Source organism: Oryctolagus cuniculus, chromosome 6 (assembly GCF_964237555.1).
Source record: "Oryctolagus cuniculus chromosome 6, mOryCun1.1, whole genome shotgun sequence".
In the NCBI taxonomy this organism is placed as follows: domain Eukaryota; kingdom Metazoa; phylum Chordata; class Mammalia; order Lagomorpha; family Leporidae; genus Oryctolagus; species Oryctolagus cuniculus.
Genome location: NC_091437.1, coordinates 150,359,322 through 150,382,492, shown reverse-complemented (window position 1 = coordinate 150,382,492; position 23,171 = coordinate 150,359,322). Strand labels below are relative to the sequence as shown.

Genomic DNA, 23,171 nt, shown 5'->3' with positions numbered 1-23,171 from the left:
AATATGATATATCCACATAGTGGAATATTATTCCTCCATAAAAAGGAATAAAGTACTGGTGCATGAGGCTATGTGGGTACATACTGACGACATTCTACTAAGAGAAAGAAGCCAGACACAGAGGCTGTGTATGGTATGATTTGTTCATACGAAGAGTCCAGAATAGGCAAACTTATAGAGACAGAATGTACATTAGTGGTTGCTAGAGCCTGGACTGGGGGTTGGGGGAATGGGAAGTGACTAATGGGTGGCGGCTGATTGTACGGGGTGACGGCACTGTTCTAAAATTGGTGTACTGATGGTTGTGTAACCGTGAATATCCTAGCAATCACATTTGATGCTATGTGAATTATATCCCAATAGAGCTTATTAATAAAGCCCACTTGCTTGGGCCGCATATCTCTCCTTGTTCCCCCAACCCCCCAATCCGTTCCCCACAAGCTGTTCCTTGTGACCTGTTTCAGCAGGCACCCTTGTACCAGTCATGAAGCCACTTAGCGTCCCAGCTGGGACCCTTCCAAGAAAGAACCGTGGGGACACACTGGGACTGTCCTGCTGGAGCTTGCTCCCTGCACTGCAGGTGGGCTGCTCCCGCACAGCTCTCTCTGTGCAGCTACGCCCCTGGTTCCCAGCCCTCACCCCTCTCCCTACCCTGCAGGCCCAGGGGAGGGGATGGGTTCTCACCAATGCAGGCCGCTGCAGCTGCACCATCCACTGGTTTCCCTAAACCCTGCCCACGTCCTTGCAAATACTCTCCTTCTCAAACTTCCTCCTTTGCCCAGTTTGAGTGGGCCATCTGTTTCCTGCCAGTACAGACACAAAACTTCAAATAAACAGCCCAAGAGAGAGTTTTGAGAGGAAAGGTGTGGTCAGCACAATGACATTGCTAGATGTGTTCTGAACGGCCGTTGGCAGGCTGTGCCTTCAGCCTCTGCACATGTCTGTGACACCGGATCCTGATAATAAATGACTTCACCCCATTTCTTTAGCAACAGGGGATTCCAGTAAACACAATTTTAACTTTTTAAAGTATTGTAAGGGTTTTTTTCTTTTTTTGGCCACTTGGAATAAAATGAGTATATAGTGTGAATTATAACTTTCAGTATGAGAATTCAGTAGAAGAAAACACATTCATTTGGTTTATCTTGTTTAGAATTTACTGTGCTTCCTGAAACTGAGGATTTATGTATTTCAGCAGCTCTGGAAAATTCTCAGCCAATATCTCTCAGAATCCACTCTTCCTCCCCCTGTTCTCTCCAGACCCGGCAATACACATTATTCTACTATGTCCTCCTTGTCGCCTAATCTCCTTTTTTCCTGTTGTCTATTTCATTATTTCTATGTACCTTTTTCTGATCTTTCTTGTCAAATATTCTCTTTTCAGCAATGTGTCTAACCTGTCCATATATTCTAGTATATATGGTAATTTTTAAAAAAGATTAAGTTTTTGAAAGTCAAAGTTACAGAGAAGGAGAGTCAGAGGTAGAGACAGAGAGAGAGATCTTCCATCTGCTGGTTCACTCCCCAAATGGCTGCCACAGCCAGGGCTGGGCCAGGCCGAAGCCAGGAGCCAGGAGCTTCTTCTAGGTATCCCATGTAGGTGTAGAGGCCCAAGCATTTGGGCAGTCTTCCGCTGCTTTCCTAGGTGCATTAGCAGGGAGCTGGATTGGAAGTGGAGCAGCCAGACTTGAACCAGCGCCCGTATGGGATGCTGGTGCTGCAGGTGGCGGCTTTGCTGGCTATGCCACAGCACCGGCCCCTATCTGGTAATTTTAGTGACTGGTTTTTAAATTTTTTTCTTAGATTCATTTGTAAGAAAAGCAGAGTGGCAAAGAGAGGAACAGAGAAGCACAGACATCTTCCATCTGCTGGTTCACTCCCCAAACGCCCACCCCAGCCAGAGCTGGGCCAGAACGCAATTTTAGACTTTCTATTTGCATCTCTTTTCACAGTGCTTGTTCTCCTCATAGCGTCTCATGTTGTTGTTTGCTCTTTTGACATCTGAATCCGTTTAAGTCCACTTACTCCTGTCAGACTGTTGGACTGTCTTCGGTTTGGAGGGTTGGAGGCCACTGTTGGCTGTGTCTGCTGACTTCCAGGCACGAGGGGCACAGGTTCCTTGGGTGGCGTGATTCATAACTGAGCTGTGCACCCATCTCAGGGGACTTTATCTGTGGAGTCCCAGGAGGACTTACCGAGAGTGGGTCCCCTCAGAGCCACTTCTAGTGCTTCTGGGTTACCGTCTGCTTGTAGACCAGTAACACATGTTTACATTAATTATATCTTTGCTCTTTTAGATCCATTCAAGAGGAGGTCAATTTAAACCTTAAAATGCAGCCACGGCCAAGGCCTCTGCGTAGCAGTTCTCACCGGATGTGTTCTGACCCCATGTTGAGCTTAGGCTGAGGCCACTGTCCTGCAGGGGAGATGGGGCAGCTGGCTTCAGGTCCACCTGTCCTTGAAGCTGTGCACCTGTCCTGGCTGCGTCCTGGTAGGTGGCTCTGAGTTGCATCTCCTTGCTTCACATGGCTCCAGGACCTCTTATTTCTGGCCCTTCTTGAGGGTTAACACCCAGGCCCTTGGACTACTGAAACCAGGGACTTCTCCCGATGTCACTCAAGCATCAGCTTTCTCACCTTCTCTGATTTTCTGGTTCCCCTGCTGCTGCAGGTGCCCCTCCTTTCTTGCTGGCTCTGGCATTCACTGAAAAGGTTTCCAGGGGCCATCGTTGTGGCATAGCAGGTTAAGCCTCCTTCGATACCCGCATCCCATATCGGAGCACTAGTTCAAGTCCCGGCTGCTAATGTACCTTGGAAAAGCAGTGGAGGATGGCCTAGGTACTTGGCCATCTGTATGGCATTCCTGGTTCCCGGTTTTGGCCTGGCCCATCCCTGGCTAGTCTGGCCATTTGCGGAGTGAACCAGTGGATGAAAGATCTCTCTCTGTCTCTCCCTTTCAAATAAATAAATAAATATTAAAAAAAAAAAAAACAAGAGAAAGGATTTATTCTGGTTACCTTTGATCTATTGTATCTACATAGCAGTAGCAGACAGGTTCCAGGTTAGAGAATTTGCCTCTGTGACAACTATGAGTCCCCTTTTCTTATGTTTATATCATAAAATATTAGATTTTTGCACCGTGTGTAATATTTTTCACCTTTAAGTAAACTCAGATACCTCTGATGGAGCTAAAATAACTGGATATGTTTCTAATTACAATATATAAACATAAGACTTTCTGAAAACGATATACTTTACATGATCTTTTGCTGCTATTCCAACCAAAACCCGTATGTTACAACAGGTCCCTTTTCCTCACTATGCTCCTATGGAACAGAAGGAGTTAAGCTGCAGAATCCTGCCAGTGTGGAAGCAGTCAGACCCTGGAGCATCTCTTCTGTGATTATAACAGGGATATGTGCTCCCCTGAGAGTCCTTTCTCAATATCAAGGCAATGCATACAGGCATCCAATTAATAGCAGTGTAGACAGTGTGGGAGCCTATAAACAAAACCACCTCCATCAGATGCTCATGGGACAAGCATGACGTGGCACAAAGTAGGTGCTCAAGAAATGTCTGAGCAACTGCAACGGACCATCCCCACCCTGGTGCAAAGCAGACACGCAGTCCTGGAGGCCTAGAGCCAGCAGGTAAAATGCAAAGCCTTACAGCTGTCCCTCTTCCGTGTCTCCCCTTCAAATCCATCTCCTACTCATCTCCACTTTCAGAAACCGCGAAAGGGTTTGCAAAGGAGGAGATTTTGAAAGTTGGGAAACCTAAAAATAGAAAACTTCACGTCCTGGTCAAAAGGTACAGCCTTCTGAGACGATTGGGAGGTGCAGCAAGTAAGCACCTACATTTCCACCCTGCTCCAACCAGGGGAGCAGCAGGCCCTTGAGGGGAGAACCTGCATTCCAGGTCTCTCTGGGCCCTCCAGGCCCTCTGAACTTACCCTTGGCTTCGTCCACAGATCCACTGCCTGGCACCCACAGGCATGGGTTTGGGAGCCTGCTATCCCATATTACTCCAGTCTGCCTCCTGCTCGGTTCATCGTCTTTCATCAGTTTCCTGCGCAGTGACACATTCTGGACACTGAGGTTACACTTGGGTATTTCCCGGTATGCCATCTACAAAACACACATGAAGCATCTCTTAGGTTGAGTCAATGTGGCAACTATTTTTAGTTGATTCTTGCTAATTTCATTTTCAAAAGGGGCCTGGTTTCTAAATTGAAGGCCCTTTATGTTCTGCCAACTCTCCAAGTTGTCTAAGAGATTTAATGGCTCTGGTATCATGAAGCATTCGGCTTATAGGTCATCAGGGTGATCTTACGGCAATTTTATTTTACGGAGGAACCCTGATCCTGATCAATATATACATAGCTAGCTTTTAGTGAGCACTTACTGTGTGCCAGGTGCTAGTTTAAGTAACTCCATTCAGTTCTCACACAGTCCTATGAATTAGCATTTCTGCTGCCCTTACTTTACCCATGAAGAAATTGAGGCATGGGAGGGTGAGGGAGGTTGAACTCAAATCCAGCAGCCTGACTCCTAACCTCCAGCTTGGCTACCTCACACAGCTGCCTCTAATACAGCAAGCCCATCCCAAGTTCAGAACTTTGACAATCAGTGCCTAAGTCTCACAGCCATGGGGGCGGCCTCGCCGTCAATCTGACCACAGGTTACAGTCACCTGAGGAGCTCTGCAATCTCCCCAGCATGAAGCAAATATCATAAAGGGTTAACCTTTGGCGAATCTCACGAAGGCTAAATGGGATATCTTCGCACTATTCTTGTAATGTTTCTGTAAGTCTGAAATTGAATCCAAATGAAACAATTCAAAGAAAAAAAGACCTAGAATATTGGTTGACCTGAAGGGATGTCCGCAGAAATGGAGTGTTAACAGCAAGGCCCAGAAAAATGTGATTCCATTGATGTGCATTAAACAATGACAAAATACACACTCACACACACACGAATGCAGATGCCTGTTTGTCCTTATAGGAGGACATATGTTAAAAAAAACTTTGTGCACACAACTTCCAAAGGTTATACATGAATGGTTTAGGGGTGGGATCGGGGCCATGGGTAGTTTCTTTTAAGGTTCCCCCAGGTCAGGGTTTTGAACTTGGCTGTATATTAGAATCACCAAGGAGATTTTCAAAGGCCAGATGCCTAGGCCACAACCCAGACCAATTAAATCAGACCAGCTGGGAGTGGTGCCCAGGCTTGGGTGTTTCAAGATTGCCCCAGGGGATTTCAATAAGCAGCCAAGTGTGAGGGCCAGACAGGGCCTTCAGGATAGCCAGAGTTGAGAACCACCCCTGGGAAGGACGGGAACTCCCATGCCTGCGGCGATCCTAACTGAAGGCAAGGGCATCCGTTTCAATACTGGGAGAGCCAGTGAGGCAGGAACGCTGGAAATAGAGGCTGGCTCAGGGGATCAAATAACCCAGCTGAGGTTAGTAGATATGGTGCACACTTTGATCCCACACTCTACCCAAGATCTGGGGATGAAATTCCTCTAATGGATTCATTCTTTTGGGTTCTTCCTCCCAAGAGCCATTAACAACAGCAAGCAGATACTTGGAAATGGGCTCTTAAAGTCTTCCCTGGAATGGCTGGATGTTTTTCTGTAGGGAGGAGAAAGTTAGAAAGATGCTCAAGTGGGGAAAGAATGTAATATAAAGGGCGTCAACATGATCTTGTCATTCTCCTGTTCAAAAATCCCTCCCTCCATCAGCCTCATCCCAAACATTGGCAAAAATGCCAAGTATGGGACAGGCGTCTTGGAGTGCCAGGGTTAGAGTCCTGGCTCCCCTTCCCTGGGAGGCAGCAGGTGATGGATCAACTAATTGGGTCCGTATTACCATGGGGAAGGCCTGGATTGAGTTCCTGGCTCCTGGCTTCCGCCTGGTCTGGCTGTTGCAGGCATCTGGGGGAGTGACCCAGCAGATGGGAGATCTTTCTTTCGAATAAAATAAAATGAAAATTGATAAAATGAAATGTGAAATGTTGTCTCGCCCCTGAGCCTTTCCAGCCTCAGAGAACAGTTTCCCTTTAAAGGTGATTTTAAATGCTTCCCTTTCTCCTGAGAGGCCCAGTTTTCAGGCCTGAGGCAACAAGAAAGGTATGGTTTGGCCAACACTGCTGAAGTTCAGGGCATTTAAATGAAGGCATGGATCAGGAAAGCTGGAGCTTGAGTAGAAAGGATACCTCAGGCCTAGGAGTCAGAATACCAGGGGTGGAATCTTCCAACGTGAACACAAGGACGAGTATGATGATCTGTTTCAACAGATTTTTTTTTTTTAATAAAATGCCCACAGTGCACACAGTAGGCCCTCAGCATGTCAGTGGGACAGCATGCTGACATTCTGTGCTTGTAATGGCTAACAGTTGGACCAGGGCTGGACAAGAGCCTTGGCCTGGTCTCTCTTTCCATTGATAAGATTTACTGAGTGCTTACTCATTCCGTGCCAGATACCACTTTATGTCTTTCAGATGCTGGCTCATATAAAACTCAGAACAGGTCAATCAGATAGCGACCATCACGATACCCACTGACAGCAATCTGAGGCCCGGAAGGATTAAGCAACTTCTCAAGGCCGTGGAGTAGGTTGTAAACCGGAGTCTGAACCCAGGCAGTCCGGCTCTGCGAGCAGTCATCTTGATCATGATACTATCGACAGGGTCCATTTCACAATTATGGCAATGACTGAGAGAGCAGTGTCAAGCACAGCTATGGCAAGGCGAAGAGGAGCCTGTGCACGCTAATGTCTTTGGGGACTGTCTCCGGCAGGAACACCCTTCCTAGGGATTTGGGGGAGACGAGTGGAGAAGGGGGGGGGCTCAGAATTAAGAGTTGGGCAGAGTAGACCTGGAGGACCTCTCTCTGGAATCCGTGCAGTGTTCAGTTAGGCCTTGTCTTGTCACCGAGTGAATGAGCCCCACGTGTATAGCATTCTGCATTCGGCTTCTTCAGCCACTCCCCCCCCCCCACAACGGCAGGATTATTCTTTTGTGATGGTTCGCGCTTCCGGGGTGGGGTGGGGTGGGGTGGGGGTGGGGATGTAAAAACAGTCCAGGTGCGTGCTTGGCTTTTAAGATCTTTTAAAAGCCGCCCGTCTGACGTTCATCTAAATGAGCGATCCTGGCGAGGCAGTTCAGGCGAGCGAGCTGTGTGAAAAAGAACCACCAGGGTCCAAACCCACCCCGGGCGCGCTCGCGTTCTTCCCAGGTGAAACCTCCCAAGAGCGCTCTTCACGGTCCCACCGCGGGCCTGACGACCCTGCGACCTCCAAGGCACACGGCAACCCCCGGAGCCTGACGAACCGGAGGCTGGAGCCCCAACGCCCTTCCCATTCCGCTAGCACCAGCAGAGCAATCCGCTGCCCCCGCATCCTGCAACTTTATCGAACTCCGCAGCCCACTGCAGGAAACGCCCCCGAACGCTCCCGATTCAGCTGTTTGGCCACGGGCGGCGCCGTAATGGACATCGCAGGACCGGCCTCTCCCCAGAAGGCTGCGCTCGCAGCTGCGGCTCTCCCGCCCCGCCGGGCGCAGGGCTCTGCGGGCCACCCCCTGCCAGTCCCCAGAGAGCGGCCGCAGCCATGGTGGGCCTTCGGCCGGCGAAGGGCTGACACGCCTCTCCGCGCCGCAACAGGCGCCCGGGGAGGAAGGTGCTGAGGCGCGCCTGAAGGGACGCTTCGCGCCCGGCGCCACCCGCCTGCTCTCCGCCCCGCTCTCTGCGGCGCGCGCGCGCGCGCTCCCAGCCCCGCCCGCGCGCGACGGCCACGAGCGCGCGTCCTCCTCGCGCCCCCGCGCGGCGGACGCACAGCCGCGAGCGCGCGCGCGCCCCTCCGACCGTCCCCGGGAGCCCAGCCAGAGCGAGCGTGGGGCCGGGCGCGCAGGAGTGAAAAGGAGGCGGCGGCCGCGGCTGCGAGCAACAGATCCGGGCGCCCCGAGCGGACCCGCGCGCGGCTGTTGGGAGGGCGATTTCTCCCTCTTTTGTTTTTTAAATTTCAAAACCTATTTTTGATTCCATCTGAAAACGCTTTCGTTTTGAAAGGGCGCTGGCCCCGAGTCAGCGGGCGCTTTTCTCTGCACCAAGATGGGCTTTGCCGTTTCCGTCGTGGGCACCAGCGGTGGCCTGATTGTCAGTCTGCTCCGGGCATTTTCAAGGCCGGGAGCCCAGCGCTGCATGTAGGCGAGTCTCCCCGCGGGGCGCTTTGGCGTTTTAAGATTCTCGTTATTATTTGGGGCCGAGAACAGGCGGCCTCGTGCGCTCCGTCGCCTCTGCAGGAGCGGCCGCGAGGTGGAGGTGGGTCGCTCGGAGGGCGCAGTTCCCCGCGGTGAGCAGCCGCCCCGCCAGTGTGTCCTCTGCTAGCCGGCGCCGGGAAAATGGAGGCTGTGATTGAGAAGGAATGCAGCGCGCTCGGAGGCCTCTTCCAGACCATCATCAGCGACATGAAGGTAGGACGCCGGGGGCGCGGCTGCGGCCACCGCCGCGCGCAGACCTCGCCTCCCGCCGGCGCCCGTGCCTGCGCCGCGGCCGCCGGCCACCTGCGGGAGCTCCGCGGCCCGAGTGGCACCTGCTCGCCCGGGGTCGCTGCTGCGGGCCCGGCTGGGTCACCGGGCGGGCGGCTTCTCGCGGGGAGCCCTGTTCCCCCCTGCCACCTCCCGGCTCATTGTCCCAGGGGGCGGCACGTCTCGTTCCCCTGGGGGCTTCAAGGCCTCGGCTTCAAGTTTTTCCATTGTGTGTCCCTGGACTGAGTGTCTCGGACCGGCGGAGGCGGACACCTGATTCCCCCGGGCACGGGATGGGGACTACCTGGCCGTAGGAAGGAGTCCCACGGCCTGGGAAATCGGGGGCAAGGCCCCCCTTTTCTTCCTCCTTGGCTGTCAGGTCTACCTGGAGTCGGGCAGTCTGCACAAATTAGTTACGAATCGGGCTTGTTCGGAGCTGGTGAGGCTGTGCATGCCTCCCCTTGGCCCTCCCTGGGGGTGCCAGGCAGAAGTTCCCAGGGCAACCTGGCCGGGGCCCCTAAACTGAGCTCCCTGGCCGAAGGCAAGATCGGGGACCCCCTGAATAACTGTGTGGCGCGGGCTCACCCTCCCCTGGAGACGCACACACCCCACTCCAGGTTTTCTCTGGGAAGGGTTGTGAAGATTGTGTGTGCGTGTGCACGCGCGCGCGTGTGTGTTGGGGGCGGGGAACGACTCTCTGGCTTTTTCCTGCAAAGGGTGGGACTGGAGATAACCCGATCCTCGGATGTGGATTATCTGGTGCAGGGAGATAGACCAGGGCTGGGTGTTTCTTATCCAGGGAAATAAAACCGGCCTTGGGAGCTAACCGGAGGTGGGAATTGAGGGCGGTGGGGTGGGGGAATTTTTTTTTTCCATGTGTATTTAGGGAGCTTCTCTTTGGCTCTAGCCCAGCCCCAGTTTGCCTCAACAGATCTGGGGAGGTGGTGTTTAATTAAAAGCTCCACGTCCAAAGAGTGGGCAGATTTGGAAGGCTGGCCGCCAGTGGGTGTGGACAGCCCCTCTTCAGCCGCTGCCTGGCGCCTGGAGGAGCTTTTGTCTGATGAAGTGTAAGGTTTGGAGAGGCTCTGGGCCTCCGAGATGGACTGGAGGCAGGAAGGAATGCTCAGCTGTCACGGCCTGCCTCCCCGGTTAGGACAACTGCCACCTCACCCAGGGTGAACTTTCCCAAGGTGCCTCCATCCTGGGCTAGTGCATTCTGAAATCCTTCCACAGATCCTGCCATGCCTTTTGTCAGAAATGGACATCCCGTAGCCTAAGCTTGCAGCCAGACCCTGCTTGCCCAGGAATGCCTCTAATCCAGCCCCTTGGAATTAGATGGATTAGTCCCTGTTCAAAGACGGCCCCTTTCATTCCTTTGCCCCCAATCCACATTGAGTTGTTGACGTGCTCTTGAGAGACAAAGATCTGGGCCCCTTCCTCAGGCCCGGGTATTTATTGTTAACTTAAATTCCACACGCCTTATAGTCAAACAGGATTTGATGGGAGGCACAATGGTGGCTTCTGACCTGCAGGGGAGGGATTTGAGATGGATTGGGAAAGCTGCTTGTGTGTGTGTGTGTCTGTTTGAGGGGATAAATTGATGTTCCCAGTCCCTCGGAGGTGACCAGGAACCCAGGGATCTAAGCAGTGTGCTCACTGCAGTCCCAGAGTGACCACACTTGGAGTTTTTTTTCTCTTTGTTCTTTAATCCGGAATCCAGCTTGGCGTCTTCTCATGCACTGGTTTGAATCCAAAGCTCTTCAGAAGGGGATCCTTCCCAAAGGGCAGGCTCTTCTGCCTTCCACCTGCCATCCGGTGCCCGGGGACCCCTGGGTGCCAGGGTGGCCTGTTTTACCACTCCCTCCCACAAGCTGCCAGTTAAAAATAAAGACTGCTTACTCAATGCCCCATCAGTGCTGAGTCTACAGTATGCGGATCCTGAGTTCTTTCCCTTTTCAGTTAGGGGGTCTGTTCAACATCCTTTGGGAAGGCATTTGGTCGAGAGATTTTTGTTTGCTTGTGTTGTTTTGGCGGTAAAAGGGAAGTCTAACCTATATGTTGGGTTCAGCAGGAGCAGAGAGATAAGGAGAAAGTGAGGAGGGGGTGTTTATGCAGAAGACAATTGCGTATTTTTTAAAATTGCATTTTCTTCCTGGATTAGAGGGGCAGAGGCATTTTAAGAGGGAATTAAAAAATTTTCAAATTGGGGCACATCGGATAAGTAGTGTTTAGTGTGCAGAGCTATGAAGTCATCAGCAATAAAAGTCAGTTTTTACTCTCTGAAGCCAGCAGACTTTCTAATGACCGGCTTATCCTCGCCTTTTCTTCTTGAAACTCCAATGGTGGTGTTTGCTCTCTTTTCTGTTTGCTTTGAGGGAGCAGTGAAAATGCTGGAGAACCATTTAGAATGCCATTTCAGTAACATTTGTAGGTTATTTTCTTAGAGTGATGCTGGATTTGGGTGAGAAAATGGCTCTTATTAGTAGCATTTGAGTCTCCAAAATGAACAACAGCACAGGAAGGGAGTCAGTTTCCTCTTTGGAGAGAAAAGGAAAACAACAAAAATGGAGGACTTTCAAGGCCTGGCACCATCCATCTTCCCAAAGCAAAGAACCTTGGGACGTGGAATAGCCAGAGAGCACACTCAGGGCTTTCTTCCAGGGGCTCTTCCTCGGCCTGAGGTGCGTGCTTGGGCCTTTTCCCAGGGAGAGAAGTAGTCCTCACTTTTCATCTGTTGGGATCCAGCACGATGTAAAGGAAAGAGCTGTTAAATAATTCACTGGTTCCTTGGGAGAGGAAAGCTGGTGTTTTTCCCTTCCGTCCATCCTGCTGTGGTGGTGGTCGCTAAGGAGTGGTGGTGTGCAACGTGGCTTCGTGGCGGCCCTTCTTTCTAGCCACGTAAATCCTCAGACAAGACTTTCTGATGGGAGACGGCCCCAAACCACAGGGGAGACAAGATGTTCATGTGGCCCGAGGGAGGGGCCCGTGGCTAGAACATCTGGGAGCCTGGCAGTGGTTGTGGACTGCCTTCCGGTGTTAGGGAGCTCCTGGAGTCTTGGGTCTTTCCGTCTGGTCCCTGGGAAGGAAGGGTTAAAACCTGCAAACAGTAGAGAGGTATTGTGGCTGTGAAGTGAATGAGCCAGCCTCAAATTTGGTGATGTTTGAGCAATTTTTAAGAACAAGGAGAGTTCGCTGGTCCAACTTGAGGGCTGCTCACCCTGTAGATGTTTTTTCTCTCTCTGTCTCTCTCTTTTTTAACTCAAGTTAATTATTTAAAAGGCTTTGCTAAAATCAAATATTTTCTCCAGCCATGTTGCTCAAACATCAGCACGTCAGAAGCCAAACTGAGGACTTTGTGCGAGGTTAGGAGAGTGTATTTGGGGTTATATAATGTGATCAGGGCAAAAACTCAACCCACTGCACCTGAGTTCTCCGTGCCACGTGTCACTTTAGACAGGGGTGTCCTGTTACCTGCACCTGTGCTGAGCAGAATGGGGGCCTTGTTCTGTTCTTCCCCATCACCCCTGCCTCTGTCAACCACCAGTATCCTCTCTCCTAAGTTCTGCCTAAAATTAGAACTGCTGAAAAGACTTACTGGATTCCATCGACATCTTTCTGTGGTTGGAAGCACTTGTGATACCGTCCTCTCACTTATCAAATGATGGGAGAATGTGGGTAAACTGGGCAATTAGATAATGACTAATGGCGGCAGGGTTGGTATCTTATCACTGCCTTGGGTTCTTGTTGAAAAGTTTTGGGGCAGGGGCTATGGCATAACAGGTAAAACCACTGCCACAGTGCCTACGTCCCATACGGGTGCCGACTGAGTCCCAGCTGTTCCACTTCCAATCTAGCTCTCTGCTAATGCACCTGGAAAAGCAGCAGAAGATGGCCCAAGTGCTTGGGCCCCTGTGCTCACATGGGAGACTCAGATGAAGCTCCTGGCTTCTGGCTTTGGTCTGGCCCAGTCCTGTGCATTGTGGTCATTTGTGGAGTGAACCAGTGGATGGAAGACCTCTCTCTCTGCCTCTGCCTCTCCTCTATAACTCTGACTTTCAAATAAATACATAATATTTATTTATTTATTTATTTTTTGACAGGCAGAGTTAGAGAGAGAGAGAGAGAGAGAGTGAGTGTGAAAGGTCTTCTTTTTCCATTGGTTCACCCTCCAAGTAGCCGCTACAGCCGATGCATTGTAGCCGGCGCGCTGTGCCGATCTGAAGCCAGGAGCCAGGTGCTTCCTCCTGGTCTCCCATGCAGATGCAGGGCCCAAGCACTTGGGCCATCCTCCACTGCACTCCCGGGCCACAGCAGAGAGCTGGACTGGAAGAGGAGCAACCAGGACAGAATCCAGCGACCCAACCGGGACTAGAACCTGGTGTGCCAGCGCCGCAGGCGGAGGATTAGCCTAGTGAGCCACGGTGCCGGCCATAAATAAATACATCTTAAAAAATGTTCTCTTCCTCGGTGCTTGTTGAGGGCCTACCATGTCAGGCCCTGGTGTTGGAGAGCTCCTTATGCAGTGGTCTGTTGGCAGATAAGGTCACAGGATGTGGTGCAGCCAGGAGCTCCAGGCTCCGAGGGAGGTGGGCTGTTCTGTGTGCAGGCTGTCAGCCACATAAAGCAGGACAAGTGGAGCCCCTGGGAAGGACAGATGGGCCCCGTGTTGGTTTTTCTCTTAACAAATGGTCGTGTTTGGCCAGGGTTTTATGGCTTCCTCGTTTTGGGGCCCTGGGAGAAGAAGGAAAGATGTCATAAAGTAGGCAGCAGAGAAGCACCTAGAGTGGGTGCCCACGCAGGGGTCCAGGGCTGCTTCCATACGGATCAGTCTTTTTGGTGTCTCAGTTACAAGTCTTGTTATGAAGTCATTTTTGGGCTGAGCGTTTCCATGGGAAAACCCTGTATATATCCTATTTAATCAAATTGTTTAGTTCTTGGTGCTTGGTGCTGTAGGTCCTTCTGTTCTGAGATTCTGCATTTCCCATGGCCTGAACAGGGAAGGGAGTCTTTCCTAGGAAAGCTGTGCTGGGATTTGGCCTGGTTCGCCTGTCACCCTGTTCCCGCTGGAGTCCTATGTACTCATTCTACAGTGCTCCTATTTATTGGGCGTCAGGCTCCGGACTGGCTGCAGGGAGATAAAACACAGAATTTCCAGTTATATTTGCCTTTCAGACAAGCGGTGGATTTTTTTTTTTTTTTTTAAATATGAATACGTCCTAAGTGTGCTGTGTCTTCTCCCAGCTGCTGGCCTGTCGCCCTTTGATCCCTGCTTCTGCGTCTTGCATCTCTGTAGTGGAAAGGAGAAAGCTGAAGTGATCATTGATCAGGCTTGCTCATTGGAGGTGGCTGAAATACCTGGGGGGAGAAAAGGGTGAAACTGTCGATCCGTTAGATGCTTTATCTTAAGGTTTTCATCTTGGCTTTTCTGTCTTCTTGGGGATGGGCGAGAGCTGGCGAGATTCCTTCTAGAGACAAATTGGCTATGGAAAAATGAGATCATTTTGAGTTCTCCCCAGAAACCCACACCTGTACAGAAACAAAGACATCACTCCCCAAACCAAAACAAAAACCAAGGACAGACTGAGCTGCCCAGAACATCAGACATGATGTATTTGGCGCTCCTTAAAGGGAGCCTTGAACTGTTCAACTCAGATGTGCAGACTGCACCATCGATAGGGCCTTGTGAGGTGCCGACGGGAGGGGCAACCAAAGGTAATGAATTGGCGGGGCAGTGAGAAGGCCGCTGTGTTTGATTGTGGAGCTTTGACCCTGAATCTGTGGTGACTGCAGGTTTCAGCTGAGTCCCTGCTACGGAATCCAAGCAGAGCCGGCCACGCCTTCTCTGCGTTTCCCACCTCCCTCCCATCAGCTGCTGAGTGGTTTGGAGGTGCCTGTTTTACCCTCTAGTGCCATTTGGCCTGTGGTAGGTGCTCGGTATTCCTTGCACGCGGTGAACAGGGGCCAGGAAGGGACTTGGTGAGGCCCTGCAGTGTGCCAGGCAGTTGTGCTAAGGACCTCGCGTGCGTCATTTCCTGTCGTCCTCACAGCCGCCCCACATTACAGATGGGAAAACTAGACTTGGGAGCGATTCAGTGACCTAAGGCCATGGTGGTAGTCACACCCATCTGACCCTAACGCTGGAGCTCCTTAGCCGAGGGGAGGGGAAGGTGTGGGTTTATTTCTAGACAACAGTGTTTCACTGACCTGAAGGAGCTGGGTCTGTCCCTGTGCTCCTAGCTCAGAGCTGGCATGGGGACGTGAACTTGAACTGGAGGTGCCGGGGTGAGTTTCCAGCTGGAAATCGGGTAATTACGATGCATCCTCGTATTGTGGCTTCCTTCTTCTTTTTACCAATCTTCTCCAACCAACAGGTTGGCATCCCCTTTCTCTTGTTCCCCTGGGTGTGCAGAGCACACAGAGAACTTTGGGCCATCACCCTTGTCCCCACACAAAGCCCGTGGAGTCATCTTAGTGACTGGTCATAGGGGCTGGAGTCCTTGGTCCCCATGCCTGGTGAATGTGCAAGCTGGACCACCCCCTCCCTCTCCAGGATCCTATGACTTAACCAGGTTCACCCAAAGTTCATTTGGCTCCTCCAAGAACTCCCTACCTTGATCTCACTTTGTGCCCAGCCCTGGAACTCTCTCGTAGAAAGCTTTCTGTGGTTAATTATGTCCCGGTAGCCAGCCTGCAGTCGGGGTCGCGTCAGGAGGGGCGTTACATGTCTGTGTTTGGAGAAGTCGATGGGCTCGCCAAGAGAACTCCATCCGTGCTGATTCTTGGCATAGAGGCCCTTGGTCATAGTTTCTAAGTGTTTTTTCTTTTCCTGTCTGGTTTAAGTGGGCGAAAAAAAAAATCGAGTGCCTTTTGAACTGTGTGCCTTTTATTTGCTTTCTTCCCCTCCAAGAATTGGCCAGCGGGAAAAGTATCTGCTGCTTGGTGGCAGCAGTCTCCTGAGCCCTGGGGGTGGGTGACAGGTGTCTGTGACTCCCTTCACTGGCACCTGCCACACGGCAGAGGTTTCCAGAGGCTGGAGGAGTGGGTCTGGCCAGAGGGGGAGGTTCTGGGCAGGTGTTCCGTCCTATTTGGGTAGAAGGGGCCTGGCTACGGGGAAGGGCCCTGCCCCTTGGGTTCCCTGGAGCATAAGGACCCTGATGCCTGGACTCCACCACCCAGATGTTCTGATTCAGTGCTTTGGAGACGGCCTGGGAGGTAGGATTTTGGAAAGCGCTTGGGGCTATCTTGTGCGTAGCCAGGGCTGAGAGCCATGGAGCTCTAAGGCTTCTTCTCGCCTAGTTCCAGCCCTTCAAAGTGTTCTCTCCATCTTACCCTAAGCCTGGGTAAAAGGAACTTCAGTTGATTGTACAGCAGTGTATGCCAAACTGTGTGGTGTGGATGGTAAGTTTTATGTGCATTTTGCCACAATTCAAATGATTCAAAACAAATTACAGTGAGACTTCAAATAGGTAGCAGAATAAAAATACACAGCAACAAAAGCATCCTCAAATATTTTGTGTTTTCTGTTGCTCTGTAATAGTTCTGTTCAGTACAGTTTTCCCCAGCGATGGAAATAGTCAAAATGCATCAGCCCCTAGCCACCTGTGACCGCTGAGTAAGTGTGATGTGGCTGATGTGACCAAGGAATGGAATATTTAATTTTATCCACTGTAGTTTTTTAAAATGTAAATCAACACCTGTTAGTAAAATGGCACAGTCTTGTCTGTGGTGCCATCTATGCCCCAATACCATCCTAGGCTCTAGTTCCCCCACCCCCACCCCGTCATTGCTGGAAGCCAGGTGACCACATGTCCCAACCACAGGTGTCCACTCCACCCCCACCCTAGTGGGATTCCCTGCTCCTACTTCCTTGCCCACCCCCCACCCCCAACACCACACCCCCTGCAAAGGTTTTAACAGGAGCTGTTCCCAACGGGTGCTCTCTTGATCTCTCTCTCTCAGGCTCTCCTCCTCTCTCTTACCCTCTCGACCTCTCCCCCAAGCCTGTTGGGCTTCCCCCGCCCCACAGTAAACCCGCCCCCTGACTCCGTTGTTTGGGGTGTTTGGTGTGTTTTGTGGCTGCCGGCCTTACAGCACCTGTGGCCCGGGGCTCCCCTGTTGAAAGTGTAGATCTGTAACATACATCTACATAAAAATAGTGTGCTTGTTTTGTAACACAGCTTCCTGCCCGCCTTCTACATGCCTGGAAACCCCTCCCATAGACCTGGGTGTGGAAGCGATCCCATTTCGAATCCTGCACACAAGTTCCTTAATCTCTCCTAGCTTCGGTTTCCCCTTCTGGAAAATGGGTCTAAGGAAGTGCGGACCCGCCTTCTCAGGCCGTTGTGAGGATTGCGAAATGAGCTGTTGCTTGGGAAGGTTTTCAGGGCCGGCACACACACCCTGCCTTTACACCTGTGCTTTTACATTCTGTCCTGTAGATTTAGGAACGAAGTCTTTTGCTGTCTTCAAACCCACGTGGCAATGACCTCTACCACGTCTTAGGGGAAACGCTACCCTACCCTTTGCAGAGCTGGGTTTAGAGCTTGCTGTGAACTTACAGGAACTGAAGAAGGGCAGTTGTCCCCTTGCTGAGTGAATCACCTCTGAGTTCATTTGCAGCAGTCATCAGTCTGGCCCTGGAGGGCCTGTTTGCATTCCATTTCTCTATTTGCAGATCTCCCAAGTCTGTTTATAGGGAGAGGGGAGGCCTGTATAGGGTCCTCAGGGCATTCATTTTAATGCTTGAAGGAAAAGGAAAGTCTTTAGACAGAGGCTGGGGGAGAGGGAGAGAAGAGCTGCTCTGTAGGAGCTGTCCTTAGGGCTTCCTCCTCAGCTTGCCTCCGGCTTGCCCTGTGGCAGCGGCTTCCTGGGGGCTCTTCCTACCTGCACTTCTGTCCCTGAGATCTGACCGCACCTCCTTGGCCTGCTGCGTGTCCAGTGCCCCACATCTTGCACTGCTTGGCTTCCTGAAACACATCCTGTGTGCCTCACCCTCATGCTTTGTCCGTCCCCACCATTGCTTCCTGTGGGATGTCTTTCTCACCCTTCAAGACCCCACCAGAAAGTTCCCTCGTGGTCTGGTGACTTCCCTCTAAGGTGGATCCCCTCGCTTGCTGGTTCTGCCAGGGGTTTATCGCAATCCGCCTTAAAGAGTAGTTGGCCTTGGCTTTGAAGCCTGGCTCTGCCACTTCCCAGCTCCATGCCTCTGGGCCAGTCTTATCTGTAGAATAAGGAGGGGGAATTACACCTTGCTCTTAAACGTTTTGGAGTATTACCTGAGAAAGTACATGCTAGTGTGGAGTTTACGCAGAATAAATGCCCTGTGTGTGTCTGCGCTGTCCTAGTGCAAGGTGTGCATCCTAATCCCAAATGCTGGGAAGTCTGACTCAGCAAGCTGCTGCCTTCGGAGCACTTTCCACACTTCAGGTTTTTGGATCAGGGGTGCCCAACAGGACAAGTCTGTCTAGGCACATATTCTAAAATCTGAGATCTGAAACACTTCCGGTCCCAAGCGGATCGGATGGTGGCTACTCGCCCTGTGATTCCTGGTGGAGAACCCCGCCGTAGCAGCACTCCTGTCTTGGAAAATACAAGCAAACTGTGTTTTGCTTTGATAACACAGCAGAGAGGGGTGCAGCGCCATTCCACTTGCACCGTGTAAGTGACTTGAGAGAACACAGTACATGTGTTCAAGAAGTAGGGCAGCGTGCCCGCTCTAGAGACCCACTTGCGGACAGACTCACCGCTGACCTGAGGTTGCTTGCTGGGTCAGAGAGGCGGGCAAGAAACCAGAATCCAATGCGACTTGTGCCGTGACAGGAGTCAGCCCAAGATTCCCTGGGGACTCTGGGAAGGGCCTCTGGTTTCCATTTGAGGTGGGAGGAAAAAATTGGCCGTGTTTGGTCTAGGTGATTGCCAGCTGAGAACTGAGTTTTATTTTCCTGATTCAGTGAGTATTCGTGTGTCTGCCACGCGAAGCGCTCATTGAAGAGGGTTATTTAGTCTCCTGACATCCCAGCGAGGTGGTTAACTGTGATTGTTCCCGTTTTACGAAGAGGGGAACTGAGCCATTTGCCCTTACAGCAAGTTAGCACGTCTCTGGATTCATGGTGGATAAGGGCGTGGACCGGGCTGGGCTCTTCTCTCGCAGTGTGCTGTCTTAGGATTTCCTTTTCAAATTCCATAATGGGTGTATTTCATTGGTCTCTTTGGTGGCTGTTCTATCTCCTGCTTTAGGACTTGGGATAAGCCAGAGAAACCCCACGGAGATCCAGGCTCCTCTCTCAGCTTCTGGTGGCTCCTGGGCCTGCCTGTTTCCACTCAGCCATTGACACGAAACGGTGGGGTGGTTGGCTCACCCGCAGGTGCCTGTAACTTGGCCATGGAGGGAAGTGTGTGGGGCGCAGTGGGGTCCTACGTGGCAACCACACGACCCTTGTTTGTTTGGTCAGAGAAACCCCTCCTGTCAAGGGTCGCCCCAGCAATGGCTCTGCACCCCACATGACTGAGTGCAGAACAGGATCGGGGCAGGTATTTGCAGTCAGAGGCTGGAAATAGTTGGGGATTAGTTCCCTGGGAGACCTCAGTGTTAGTTCAGAGGCTGGGCCCCTCTGCTGTGAGGTGCTCTCGCCATTAAGGAAGTCTTTGAGTTTGCTTTAATGGTCGCTCTTTGTTTTGAAGTGACTGTTTACTAAACCTTCAAAGCCAGCTCCACAGCAGGATGTGATCTTGGGCCTGAATAATTGCGGCAGGCACCCCAGTAGGAAGCAGGGAGCAGGGAGCAGCGCCAGGAGTAGCCCACGGCCGAGCCCTGGGCCTGAGCCACTGCTGGAGGGAGCGAGGTCGGCTTGCAACCACAAGGAGACCTGGAGGCCTCTGCGGAGCCGCGTCCCCTGGAACCTGGCCTCTTTGATGTGTGCTGGCCTTAATTAGGAACACCCTAATTAACTCACGGAGGAGACAGCTTTTTCCTTAAAAAAAAAAAAAAAACCTAGCAGATGTTTTGAGAGCATTTCATGAGGGATTACTTCTCAAAGATTATGCAAGGAGTATAAAGTTAATGGAGGAAAAACTCGAAACTCCAATTAAGTCAAAAATAAAAGTTGCCCGTAACCACTTGATTACAAAGTGGGTTATGTTGCGCTCACACATTTTAAACAAAGGGTCACGCAGGCTGCACTGTGTTAGCAATTTCTGTTCTCACGGCGCAGCCCAGTGTCCTTGCCTTCTCCTGTGTGTGTCTTAGTGACTGCACTCTTGTATTCAGGTTCTAAGTGCAGGGGGCAGAGCAGTGAACAGAGTGAACACTGGTGTCAGCCCTCCTGGACCTTGATGTTCCAGTGGACTCTAGGGGTCACAGGTCAGGGGCAAACAAACCGAGTAAGTCAGTTGTCTTGTATGTTAGGGTTACACAGTGGGGAAAAACAGGGGCAGTGTTGCTGTTTTTAAATGGAGTGGTTGGAGAGGGCCTTGCAGAGAAGGTGACCTTTGGGCAAAGGACTTAGGAACTGTGTGGCTGTGGAGGGCAGAATGTTCCAGGCACGGGAGGATACGTGCAAGGGCCCTGTGGTGGGGAGCCAGGTCCTTACACGCGTGTGTTGGGCATCCAGTTCTGCGGTACTTGTGAGCAGCACTGCAGTGAGGATATCCTGGTGTTGTAGCTAGACGTGGATGGACATCGATGGTTTCCCTTGAAGGATTCATCCTGGGTCCTGAGGTTTGCACTTCTCAGGGTTCTTGAGACCCGTTGCCAGCTGCATTCCGGGGGTCGTGTCTGGGTTCACATCCCATGTATGCGTGCTGGTTGCCAGGGGTAACTCCTGCAGGAGCTGGACATAGACAAGAGGACTGAGGAGACTGAGGAACTGAGCTCAGAGAGACCCGTGACATCTTAGCTCGTGCGCTGAGTCTCAGTTCTTGTTGTACGTCATTCTTAGCCAACACGAATGTCCCTGGGGAGCATGACACAATGCGGATTTCCAGGGCCCAGCCCCAGAGACTTTATGTGGATCTGGGACGGGGCTCAAGAATCCATACTTCCAGCAGGTGGCTGGCTGATCCGCTGTGGGTCTCGCTGGGATCGCACCAGGAGTTGGTGGACGTGGGGGTGGCCCTCGGGCCCCCCAGCCGCCGAGAGCTTCCTCGGCAGCCATGGAGTGGGAAGGCTCTCCGTGATGTCTCTGCCCCCGGCCCTGCGCCACACACACCTGGAATACCTCCAGGTAGACAGAAAGAGCCCCGAGCCTCTGCAGAGCGTCTCCTTGGCTTCCTTTCCCTTTCTGATTATCTTTTGCAAGGTATGCTTCCTCCCTTCCTCCCTCTTTGCCAGGAAAATTCCCATTTCTCCTTTGAGACCAAGGTGAGGCATCTGCCACTTGGGGCAGCTCACCCAGCCCTGCCTTCTAGTACTCTGTATTTGAGTGTGGTGTCCTCCAGGGCTGTACAATTGATGGGTTCCTCACCAGCTTCCCTGCCAACATGCTGGCCTCTTATCTCTGCTGGGCTGCGACTCTCTCAGTGCCTGAGCGTAGTATGTGCTCATTAAACGCCCCAGTCAGGGTGACTGGCCTCGTTCATTGGCTCACTAAAGCAGTGTTGAGTTCTACATGTGAGTCACCCTTCTAAGCACTTGGGTTATTTCACATGGTCTCATAACCATCCTTCAAGGTGGGGACTGCCATTAGCATCATTTATAGATGAAGACAAGGTGGCACCCAGTGATTAGGTGCCTTGCCCAAGGTCACTCTGACCTGCAGTCATGCTGTTAACCACCAGACCACACCAGTTCTTCTAGACTCTCGAGTATGGTTGCCCAGCAGGCCCTCTGTCCAGGCAAGGAGAGTGACATTCGATGAGAGGACACCAATATAACACAAGGCAGGGCTGCACAGACAACAGAAACAGTTATCACCTTGACATTGGTGGCCCCTTGCTTCTTCACTCGCCACCAGGGTGCCGTTCCTAGTAGCCTGGGGTGGGAGATGGGCTCACGGAGGAGGTACTGTCCTTGCCCCAACGGGGAAACCTGTTTCGAGCTAATGGAAGACCACACGGGTGTGCACCAGGTGGCAGGGCCAGTGCCTGTCCCGGGGGGGATTTGATGGTTCATCAGCTGCCCCTCTGGGAGAGTTTGTGGTTGGTCAGTGGGTAGAGCATAACCTTCAGGTCGTTGAGTGGCTCCGTCTTGGGTCCTGGCTGCCTGCGTGTCTCTTCAGGGTGTCGGAGAGATGGAGCCGAGGGGCACTGATCCCTGCAGTGCAGATGCCGTGTCGGAGTTGGGTGCAGGCAAGTCGGAGAGGGCCCTTCCAGGGAAGGGAAGTGAGTCCTGGGGTGCATTTGCTGAGTAACGGGAGTAGGGCTTGGGGCTGGGTAGGGGGTGCAGGGCTCCAAGTATTTTGCTTATGTGAATATTTGCAGACGGAACAAACTAATGGAGCAACAGCTTTGGCCTCTGTACACTGGAACAAAGGTTAGAAGAGGTGGATATTTATTGTTCTGGGGAAGCTTAAATGCACACAGACATTTCCTATGAATTCTTAGGTAAAGGCAGCCAGCCCCTGTGTTAGGTCTTAAACATTGAGTTTTAATTTAATCTAATTTTTAAAAAAATTTACTTGACAGATAGAGTTAGATAGTGAGAGAGAGAGAGAGAGAGAGAGAGAGAGAGAGAAAGGTCTTCCTTCCATTGGTTCACTCCCCAAATGGCCACTATGGCTGGAGCTATGCTGATCCGAAGCCAGGAGCCAGGTGCTTCCTCCTGGTCTCCCATGCGGGTACAGGGGCCCAAGCACTTGGGCCATCCTCCACTGCCTTCCCGGGCCACAGCAGAGAGCTGGACTGGAAGAGGAGAGCCGGGACTAGAACCCAGAGCCCACATGGGATGCCGGCACCACAGGCAGAGGATTAACCTTAGTGAGCCGGCTATTTAATTTAATCTAATTTTTAAAAAACAATTTATTTTTCACTTACTTGAAAGGCAGAGTTAGAGAGAGAAGGAGAGACAGAAAGATCATCCATCCTCTGGTTCACTCCCCAAATGGCTGTGACGGCCAGGTCCGGGCCAGGCCGAAGCCAGGAGCCTGGAACTCCATCCAGGTCTCCCACACGGGCGGCAGAGACACAGGCACTTGGGCCGTCCTCCGCTACTTCCCTAGGCGCATTAGTGAGCTGGACTGGAAGTGGGGTAGGCAGGGATTCAGCATCCCGATGTGGGTGCTGGTGTCCCAGGCAGCGGCTTTCCCAGCTGTGCCACACGCTGGCCCCCTTGTTAAACACTGACTTCCTAGGTTTCCAGATATGGAGGATCAGTCAGTCTTGGGTGAAAACCCACGGAATGATTTCCTTGTAGAAAGAGCTGGGCGAAGTTAAGAGCTGTGGATGCAGTAAACTGTGGATGAGGGCAAAGCCTTCCCTGTCCCGGGACTGGCTACCTCCCCTTTCTGAGCCGTATTTCCCCGTGGTTTGGGGAAAGTGTTAAATGTTCTACCCACGGCCCTCCCAGGGTTGTTGGACAAGCCCTTTATCCTCCGTGAAGTGCCTAGTTCTGTGGGGTCAGTTTGGACTCACAGATGGCTGTGTGTGGTAGGCGCTTGGCAAGGCAGGCAGTGACTTCCTGTCTCTTTGCCTCTTTTTTTGGTGGCAGGGAACAT

General features: G+C 51.9%; 1 protein-coding gene across 8 annotated transcripts in view; it reads left to right on the top strand.

The window, feature by feature from the left end:
- Positions 1-7,835: 7,835 nt before the first annotated feature.
- MTSS1 (MTSS I-BAR domain containing 1) overlaps positions 7,836-23,171 on the top strand; it is a 169,063-nt gene continuing 153,727 nt past the window's right edge. For all 8 annotated transcript variants that reach the window (XM_051844799.2, XM_002710538.5, XM_008255894.4 and 5 more), the window contains exon 1: positions 7,836-8,469. In XM_051844799.2, coding sequence (XP_051700759.1) covers positions 8,398-8,469 — 72 coding nt within the window. In that variant the 5' untranslated portion in view covers positions 7,836-8,397. The remainder of the gene's footprint in view (positions 8,470-23,171) is intronic.